A 9,750-nucleotide genomic window follows, 5' to 3' on the forward strand; every position below is an offset into this window, starting at 1 on the left:
GCTGAGCACAGGTTAGGTCGTTGAGGGAACGAAGAAAGGATTATGAATGAATGAATGAATGAATGAATGAATGAGGAAAGCCAAGTGGAAGCTGCAGGGGTGCTGATGTCACTCCAGTCTTGTAGGGTGACCCTAAGCCACTGACCACCCTTTCCATCTCTTACTTGTCTTCTCCTGTGGCAAGCAGGGGTCAGGCTGAGTGGAGAAGGGCAGCTTTGAAGCCAGCTCGCCCTGCCATCCTGAGGTAATGAGGTGTTACAAGTTACCAGCTTCAGGCCCTCCAAGAAATTATGGATACACTCAGGGGCCCCACCCAGCTCTCCATCCACTCTGGAGCTCCTGGCAGAACATTAGTAGGCAGGGGAGAAGGAGACTGGATAGCAGACACCACTGGGAGACCACAACAGGGATGGGACCCTGTTTGGGGCCAGGAGCAAGAGGTAAATTCTCTCAGCCAGATGTGGGAGCACAAGCCCTTAATCCCAGCACATGGGAGGTAGAGGCAGGAGGAACTCTGAGTTTGAGGCTAGCCCAGATCTATGTAGAAAGTTCCAGGAAATCCAGGGCCACACAAAGATACCCTGACTCAAAAAATAACCAGAAGGTTCTCAAGTTCTCCTGGATGTCCTTCCCTCAACGAGAGGTCATTGTAAGATGGTGCCTTGGGCCCGGGACTTTTATGCAACGGGTCTCGGGGCCAAGAGAGGGGAGGTGGGAGTTCTTGGCCAATGAAAAAGTTGGCATTGGGCTGAGATTGTCATATTGTCATAGTATTGGGCTCCCAGCCTACCCTAACCTTCTCCCTCCACCCATGTCCTTACCTCAGGAATGGCCTGGGCTGTAGCTGGGAGTTCCAGGAGAGCATGGCAGTTACCAGGGCTCCCACTGCTGGGCTCACCTGGGCACAGGCAGTTGGAATGGGCATGGAGTCACCTGAACTTCTAGGAGGTAGAGTGGTGGAGAAGACAGTACCACCCTCTCCCTAGAGAGCCCAGAGTGGGCTCTACTCTGCCTAGGCTGCACTGGAGGTTGGAGGGAGGACCTATCCCCTTACCGTCCTTGCTCGTTCTGGTCTCACAGGCTGGTTGAGACGGGATGTTCCACATGTGTTATTTTTCATGAGTGCCTGGGTAGGATCAGGTCTGCGTTCCCAATGCCCAGGGCCAGTGCGAGTGCTGCAGGGAAGGGAAGCATCTGGATGAGTGTGGGGTGTTTAGTGCAAGGGCAGTACCAGAAGGAGAAAGTGAGGATCCAGAAGCCGCCAGCTAGATCCAGCTAGAGGAACCTTCTTCCGGGTCCCTGACCGGAAGTCACAGGCTTGCAGGCTTCCTGCAGTCCTTTGCCTGTCATCCAGCCCACTGGCCCTCTCTCCCCAGGTCTCTGATACCCCTGCTGGATCCAGACTCTGGGCTGTTGGTCCTGGCAGGAAAGGTGAGCAAAGCGTTGGATCGCCCCCACCCTCAGCCCTCCACATGGCGCACTACTCAGAATTTAGGCCCTTGTGCTGTTTCCTGTAAGTGAGAATTGTGCATCCCAATCCTGTGCTGCTTCACCTGGGCAGCAGAGATGACATGACCTTTAGGCCGTCCTTAGGAAGAGGAGACTGCAGTGTTGGTATGCCATTGGCATGCCATAAATGCTGATGTATATCCTTGGTGCTCACCACATAAAGTAACGAGCAAGTGAGGGAAAGCCTGTGGAAGGTGCAGCACCCAGCGGAATTGAGGGAAAGCCCGTGGTCAGGTGGGAGTTGGGCCATGTGTGTTTCAGGGTGAGAATCAGCTGTACTGCTATGAGGTGACCCCACAGCAACCTGCACTGAGCCCAGGTGAGTGAGTCCCTGCTCTCCTTGCCGCCCAGCCACCAGCTTTCTTCCCTTGCTGACTGTCCCCTATGGTGTCCTTGACAGTGACCCAGTGCATTCTGGAGAACGCACTACGGGGAGCAGCCCTTGTCCCCCGGCAAGCACTGGCTGTCATGAATTGTGAGGTGCTCCAGGTCCTGCAGCTGAGTGACACAGCCATCATACCCATCAGCCACCGCGTGCCCCGAAAAGTGAGGGGGGCCCTGGCAAGGGATTGGGGACCTAGAGGATTTGGGCCTCATTGACTGACTGCCTTTCCCTCACCAGGCTGTGGAGTTCCACGAGGACCTGTTTCCAGACACAGCTGGCTCTGTGCCTGCTTCTGATGCCCACACTTGGTGGGCTGGGGACAACCAGCAGGTAAGGCCAACCCTGCCTCATGCTGCTCCTCTCTCATCCCCTGGTCCCAGCAACTCCTGAGAGGTCCCATTTGGTTCTCTCAACCTCATGTCCACCCCTCCAAAGGTCCCCTTCATCCCTGGCAGCATGCACCCCTCTCAGTGACCTGCCTACCCACAGGTCCAGAAGGTCAGCCTCAACCCAGCCCACCGGCCCCACCCTCGCTTCACTTCCTCCCTGTTGCCCACTTTGGAACCATCCCCCAACATGGAGCAGCCTGCAGAGCTGCCCAGAGCTGACACAGAGCTGAGTGTAAGTACCCTACAGCTAATGAGACGCCACAGCAGATAGTGAAGTGGTCAAGAGGCTGTTCTGGTTGCCTGCCAAGTAGCCTTCATGATCATTAGCTGTCAGCCATAACAAGTGTCTGCAGCTTAGGAAAGAACTTAGCATTGTGTTTTAAGTTGAGCAGGTAATAAAGAAGCAGGGCTGTTCTTGAAATGCCAGCAGCTCTAATGCCCCCCCCAGACCCTCCAAAAAACAAAATAAAACAACCGGGGAGACAGGAGCAGCCACCTCTTGTCCCCATGACCTAAAGCCCATTTCCTTCCTTTAATTGCCACCTGACTCATGCTTCAGCAGGCTTACACCCAGACCCCCTACCCCAAAACCCAGAGCAGCCCAGAGACATTGCCCAGGAATTGGCTGTCTGTCCCCTCTCTGCTTGGTCAGTATACCCAGGGACCATACCAGGCTGACCGCATCCTTCTCTCCAGGAGGGCTTTTCTTCCCCCAGCTCACTGGTCTCACCTTCCACGCCATCCAGTCTGGGGCTTTCACTCTCCAGCACCAGCGGTATTGGTACCAGCCCCAGTCAGAGGTCACTTCAGAGTCTACTGGGTAAGCTGCTCAGGGCAGGAGACCCTGTCTTCCCCCAACCCTAGCCCCTTCCTCTTTCCACCAATCCTGAGGAAAGACCTTACCCAGACTAACCCAGGCCTGTGCCACTAGGCTTGCAGGCTGTAGAGGGACCACGGGCGAGCTTCTTAGACAAGCTGTGCATGGCAAACCCACAGTAGCCTACCTGGGCCCACACCAGACTCCTTCCAATGATGAGGGGGCAGATGGCCAGGACTAGGTAAAAGATGCACGGGCGCAGCATCCTCATACTCGCTTGTGTCCCCACCTCCTGTCCACCAGGCCCCAGTTCTAAATTCCGCCATGCTGAAGGGACCATCCTCCACCGAGACAGCCATATCACCAACCTTAAAGGACTCAACCTCACAACACCGGGCGAAAGCGATGGCTTCTGCGCTAACCGACTGCGTGTGGCGGTTCCCCTGCTCAGCAGTGGTGGGCAGGTAGCTGTGCTTGAGGTAAGGGCCCTGCCCCATCAGGATTACCCTGACTCAGGTCCCTGTAGTGGGCAAGAACAGGACTCACTGAGCACAGACCACACATGCATCAGGAACCTGCCCAGCATAACCTGTAGCCATCCCTGCAGCCTCATGTGGTAGGCGCCCTCTTACCCCGTCTTTCAGATGAGAGTGAAGAAGATCAGAGAGGTGTAGTGACCCGACCTTGTCATGCAGCTTCGTAAGTGGAGCAGGGTTCAAACCCAAGCAACCTGAACCCCAAGCCTGAGCTTGTCCACCAGTCCACGCTGCTATGCCCTCACTTTCTGGGGCCTCACAGTTGGCACTTGGCACTCAGCACAAGTTGGCCAAAGCAGAGAGCTTGGGCCCCCCAGCAGCGGGGCTGTCTGTCTGAGGAGGTGGGGCCCAGGCACCTCTTTTCCTGGGACCAGCCCTCTTGCTTGGTTCTGATATGCCTGCGATGGGGGTTTCTCCCACAGCTGCAGAAGCCAGGCCGCCTGCCTGACACAGCACTGCCTACGCTTCAGAATGGGGCGGCTGTAATGGATCTGGTCTGGGATCCCTTTGATCCGCACCGGCTTGCTGTGGGTAAGGGGCCTGGGTACCCAGGGCTGAGAAGGTCCCAGTCCCTGAGCAAGCAGGGAAGTCAGGCGTGTCTGGCCCTGCTGTGAGGATACACTCATCTTTCCACAGCTGGGGAGGACGCCCGGATCCGGCTGTGGCGGGTGCCCCCTGGTGGCCTCAAGAACGTTCTCACCACACCTGAGACTGTGCTTACAGGTGAGAGGGCCCTGATACAGAGAGCCAGTTGGGGCAGTGGCTTCCCAGGACTCAGTGTCACTTCCTGGTCCTCTGCAGGCCACACAGAAAAGATTTACTCTCTGCGCTTCCACCCCCTGGCTGCCGATGTACTGGCTTCCAGTTCTTATGACCTAACCATTCGTATCTGGGACCTTCAGGCTGGAACTGAGCAGCTAAGGCTGCAAGGCCATCAGGACCAGGTAGAACAGCTGCAGAGGCAGGGGCCCAGGGATGAAAGGGAGGGCTCCCTCTTATGCCCTCGTCTGCCCTCAGATTTTCAGCCTGGCTTGGAGTCCAGATGGAAAGCAGCTGGCCACTGTCTGCAAGGATGGGCGTGTTCGGGTCTATGATCCCCGGAGCAGCCCTTTACCCCTGCAGGTAAGCAAGCTCTGTCTGGGACAGAGACAGGCTTAGGGTCTACAATGCTTTGAACATCCCTGAGGGGCATGTGCATGGGCTGGGGTTGGGGGAACTTCAAGGTCTTATGGCCCCTGAGTAGCTTTCTAGAACTAGGAGAAAGACACCTCTAGGAAGCTCATCCCTTTAGGTGAGTGCCTTTGGGCTAAGAGTAGAAGGTCCCTTTTACTGATGTGGAGGGGGCTTTGACTGAGTTTCATGTGATGTAATTCAACAGGACGGTCCAGGACCTGAAGGTGGCCGCGGAGCCCGCATCGTCTGGGTGTGTAATGGTGGTTGTCTGCTGGTATCTGGTTTTGACAGGTGAGGATTTAGGGACCACCATCCCCTGGCTGCATCAGCTACAAGGTTTCCCTTTTCCCAAGGTCACAGCATCTGTCCAGCTTGCAAAAACTTCCCACAGGCAGGTGTGGTGGCGCATGCCTTACGTTCCCAGCGCAGGTGGATTTCTGTGAGTTTGAGGACTACATAAGGAGTCAGGGACAGCCAGGACTACAGAATAGAGAGACCCTGTCCCAAAATAAAACAGTGAACAAACAAAACCGTTCCCACCCATGATGGGTGGTTAAATGGAAGAGTAGATGAATGAGGGGTAGGCAGGTATACAGGTCAACGGATCAGTGGACATGTAAGATGATGGGTAAATGGATAAATTGGTGAATGATTAGACAGATGAATAGATAGGCAGGTGTTGGGAGAAAGCGTTGGAGAGGAAATCTGTCATAACGGGATTCAGAAGGTGAGGCCATGCCTGGCCCAGGAGCCCATGCCTGATGGAGACCAGGTAGAGCACAGGGAAGAGAACCAAGCTCGAAGGAGAGGCCTGAGGGGGGCCGGCCTCGGGCACTTTGGATGATGGATGGGGGGGGGGGGAGAGGGGCATCTCGAAAAAGGTATCGTGTGATCTGAGTCATCCAAGCCTGGGGAGAAAGACTGGACTGCAGGGAGGATGTCCAGCCCTGTGGAGCTGAGGGTGAAAGGAGAAGGTCAGACAGGAGGCTGCAGTAGACCAGGCTAGACACTGGGGCCAGGGTTGTATAGAGGACAAGACAGCTGGAGAGCTGGAGAGCTGGAGGCCAAGCAGGGAGGTGGACACTGTTTCTCCAGCCAGACCACTTCTAAGGGCGAGACTCATCTCTCCTCCGACTACTGGCTCTTAGGCTAACCAGCTCAGAAAACAACAGGGTCTCTGTGGGAGTCTTTGCCCTACCTCAGGCCTCTTCAGCTCTAATGATCTGCTCTGCCCCTGACTCCGGCAGCCGAAGTGAGCGCCAGCTGCAGCTGTACATGGCTGATGCCCTGGCAGAAGGCCCTTCAGCACTGCTGGGCCTCGATGTAGCTCCCTCTACCCTGCTTCCCAGCTATGACCCTGACACAGGCCTGGTGCTTCTCACTGGCAAGGTTAGCTGGAATGGACTGGCTGGGTGTGGGGCAGGGTCTGACGTAGCTAAATGCCTCACTTTCATACCGTACCTACCCTCTGTCCCCCAGGGAGATACCCGCGTGTTCCTGTACGAGGTGATCCCAGAGGCCCCCTTCTTCTTGGAGTGCAACAGCTTCACATCACCTGACCCTCACAAGGTGATGTCACCCTCACCACTGAACCTTCTGTCCCCAAGCTGGACTGCAAGGTTCCCATGCCCCCTTGTGGCCATGTGTGGAAGTGCAGGAGCCAATGGGGGTCAAGAGAGTCAAGGTTCTGTGCCCGGCAGCAGATACAGCTGACTGTAATATTCTAGGAGTTTTGAGAGCTGGCTTTATATTCAGCCACTACTAAAAATTAAACCATATAATGTTAAGTTAAATGAACCAGACATGGTGGCACATACCTGTCATACCAACCCTCTGGAGGCCAAGGTAGGAGGATCATGAGCTGAGACCCACCTGGGTGCTATGGTGAAATTTGTCTCAGTCAATCAAACAGAAATCCAGGGAGACACATTCTCTTCAGTTGCTCTCTTATCTTGATGTGGTATGCATGTGTGTTAATCTCGTGCAGGGGGCTGTCCCACAGTGGCATATGGCATACTTCCCTACACCTCTTCAACCGCTTGAAGTAGGACATGGTGGGACTTTGTCCTCTGTAGAAATTGGCCAGTGCTACATGTCTGGTCTTTTTCCCTTAAAAGCACTGGTTGTTCCCACTGACAGCACAGCAGTACTGTCTTAGTTACTTTTCTGTTTCAGTGGAGAGAAATGATGACCAAGGCAGCTTATGAAAGAACACATTTGACTGTGGGCTCGCTTACTGGGTCAGAGGGAGAGGTTTTGACCGTCCTGGTCGGGGAGTGGCAGAGGCAGAGAGGGAGAAGTGACTGTGGAAAGGCAAGCCCATTCACAGTGGCACACCTCTTCCAACAGGGTAGCGCCTCTTTATCCTTCCCAAACAGTTCCACGATCTGAGAGCCAGTCATCAAATGCATGAACTTATGGGGAACATTCTCACTCAAACCTCCACAGCCACCCAAGGGCAGGCCATGTCCTGGCCTGAGTAACTCTGCTCTTCCAGGATGCTCTGTGTCCAGCCAGGAGCTCTTGACTGCAGCTTCTACTTCTTCACTCCCTCTAGGGCTTTATCCTTCTGCCCAAGACTGAGTGTGACATTCAGGATGTGGAGTTTGCCCGATGCCTGCGGCTACGCCAGACCTCCTTGGAGCCTGTTGCTTTCCGGCTGCCCCGGGTCAGAGTGAGTTTGGGTCAAGGACTCAAGCGCCTCTTTTTGTGGATGGCCAGAGACCAAGGAACTTAAGTTCTTACCTGTTCTCACACCCAAACCTCCAAGCTGTCTACTCTTTGGGGACATTTGCCTTTGTATTCCACTGAGGTTCTGCAAAGCATGTGAATGCCAGTGTGGGTGGGGCCAGGTCTCGGCCTGGTGCATCCCGGGCCCACCGGTCAGTGTCTCAGGATAGCCCCTTCGTCCTCTTCCTCTGCAGAAAGAATTCTTCCAAGATGATGTGTTCCCAGATACAGCTGTGACCTGGGCGTCCGCACTCGACGCCAAAGCCTGGTTCAAGGGTGCTAATGGACAACCCCGGCTACTGAGTTTACAGCCCCCTGGCATGACCCCAGGTAGAGTAAGGAATAAAACGAGGAGTCAGCAGGGGCAGGGATCTACAGGGGTGGAAGGAGGAGCAGAAGGCCCAAGTACAGTCCTTCATTCCTGCTGCCACAGAGACCTCTGGCTTTCCTGAGGGTGCTGGGCATGTCTCCAGAACCAGTCTCAGAAGGCCTGGAGAGCAAGTTCTGTGGCTTGTGTTTCATCCTAGCATGCATGTGTGTGTATGCACACACATGCATGTGTTCCATACTTAACACTTGCAGTACTCTTACATATACTTACATATCGTGGCGCTGCGAGCAGGCCTGCTGAGCAGGGGCTTTGATGACTTGTTAATGCCACTCAGTTATCTGTGCCAGAGAATCCTCTGAGGGTTGATTCTTACATGCCTGTCCTTGCTTCACCCCAGTGAGCCAAGCCCCCCGGGAGGTCCCTGCCCGAAGAACCCCATCCTCAGCACAGTACTTGGAAGAGAAGTCTGACCAGCAAAAGAAAGAAGAGGTGGGCCTCAGGACAGGGCTGCTATATACGGTGCAGACAGTGTCCTCCCTGTGCTTAGTGATCTGCCAGCTCAGGAGCCCCAACCCAGATGGCATGAGAACCACGTGTCACCCTCATCTGCACACCAGACTCTGGGGAGGGGTCACACCCAGGGGTGTTTGCTGCCCCCAGGGCACAGGAAGCCAGGGAGGGCAGTGAGAGGCACATGTTCCAGCCAGCGTTAGATTGGGGTCCTGAGCCCATGGTGAGCCTGGTGTACATTTGAGCCTTTGAGGCAGTGCATGGAGGTAGGTACTGTGTGCTGAGGTCTCTTGTCTCGGGCCCCTCTTTGCTGTGTTTTACAACAAAAACCCACCAACTTAGCCAGGGTTCTAACTGAAGGGGCGAGTTTTAGCATTATTGGGGTTAAAACTGGGGTTTTAAGCTCTTGAGGTCAGGGAGTCATTTCTTTCGGGGCCTCTCCTATCCACCGTCACAGCTGCTGAATGCCATGGTGGCAAAGCTGGGGAACCGAGAAGACCCACTGCCCCAGGACTCCTTTGAAGGGGTGGATGAAGATGAGTGGGTGAGTGTGGCCTGGCCCATTTCCCCAGCCAACAGCACTGTCCTCCTAGGAGTGCTTCGCGGCATACCTTCACTTCCCAGGCCCTCTAACCTCTGCTTCCTGGTTTCTCACCCCAGGACTAGCCTGCATGTGAGGCACGCCTACCCACAGCTGCCACTGCCACCTCCCTGAACCGCCTGCGGCCCCTCCACACCTTATATCTCTGCAAACTGAACAGTGCTGCGCTGGCCCTGGCACACACATCCAGCCCAGAAGCCCTGGGCTTCATGCAGGCCTCAGGCACTTCCACAGCTGCTGGGCCTCGCCGCAGCTCCAGAGACTGTCTGCTCCTTTGCTGTCTGGGGCCAGCTGTTTATTCTCAGCGGCCTGTCAGCATGAGACACCACTGGGTGGGAGGTAGGTGTCAGTAGCATGTCTCTGGGCCAACCCTGGATGCCCTGGCTCTCCTAGTCTTTCTCTGGTTTTCTCTAACATCATCTGCCGTCACTACAAGCCAAGCTATCTTGCCTACCGCACCAGCCCCAGTCAAGGACACTGGGAGCTGGTCCCCCACAGGCTGTTGGGGACAGCTCTCTCCTCGGGCCTAGGACCATTTGCCCTGCTTCTTGGGGCTTGAGACCAGGAGAAAGGGTCTCGTGGAGCTAACAGCCTCATTACAGTGGTGTGGACCCCACAACAAACAGCCTATACACTCTGGATGTGTCCAGCAATTAAACTTTTCTAAGCTACCTGCCTCCTGTGCTGCTCTGCTCGCTGGGAGCCTAGAAAGGAGGACACAGGAGTGTGAGTGAGAGGACTTTGGTTCTGCTGCTGTTGGTACTGGTTT

General features: G+C 55.2%; 1 protein-coding gene across 2 annotated transcripts in view; it reads left to right on the forward strand.

Moving 5' to 3' along the window:
• Coro7 (coronin 7) overlaps window positions 1-9,652 on the forward strand; it is a 60,740-nt gene extending 51,088 nt beyond the window's left edge. For both annotated transcript variants that reach the window (XM_039085160.2, NM_001191639.2), the window contains 19 exons: window positions 1,377-1,431; window positions 1,771-1,828; window positions 1,910-2,055; window positions 2,132-2,224; window positions 2,384-2,515; window positions 2,980-3,103; window positions 3,404-3,579; window positions 4,059-4,167; window positions 4,273-4,359; window positions 4,438-4,580; window positions 4,654-4,758; window positions 5,015-5,100; window positions 6,057-6,198; window positions 6,289-6,378; window positions 7,367-7,483; window positions 7,734-7,869; window positions 8,268-8,359; window positions 8,838-8,924; window positions 9,041-9,652. In XM_039085160.2, the coding sequence (XP_038941088.1) occupies window positions 1,377-1,431; window positions 1,771-1,828; window positions 1,910-2,055; window positions 2,132-2,224; window positions 2,384-2,515; window positions 2,980-3,103; window positions 3,404-3,579; window positions 4,059-4,167; window positions 4,273-4,359; window positions 4,438-4,580; window positions 4,654-4,758; window positions 5,015-5,100; window positions 6,057-6,198; window positions 6,289-6,378; window positions 7,367-7,483; window positions 7,734-7,869; window positions 8,268-8,359; window positions 8,838-8,924; window positions 9,041-9,046 (1,984 nt within the window). In that variant the 3' untranslated portion in view covers window positions 9,047-9,652. The remainder of the gene's footprint in view (window positions 1-1,376; window positions 1,432-1,770; window positions 1,829-1,909; window positions 2,056-2,131; window positions 2,225-2,383; window positions 2,516-2,979; window positions 3,104-3,403; window positions 3,580-4,058; window positions 4,168-4,272; window positions 4,360-4,437; window positions 4,581-4,653; window positions 4,759-5,014; window positions 5,101-6,056; window positions 6,199-6,288; window positions 6,379-7,366; window positions 7,484-7,733; window positions 7,870-8,267; window positions 8,360-8,837; window positions 8,925-9,040) is intronic.
• The last annotated feature ends 98 nt before the right edge of the window (window positions 9,653-9,750 follow it).

Source organism: Rattus norvegicus, chromosome 10 (assembly GCF_036323735.1).
Source record: "Rattus norvegicus strain BN/NHsdMcwi chromosome 10, GRCr8, whole genome shotgun sequence".
Taxonomy (NCBI): domain Eukaryota; kingdom Metazoa; phylum Chordata; class Mammalia; order Rodentia; family Muridae; genus Rattus; species Rattus norvegicus.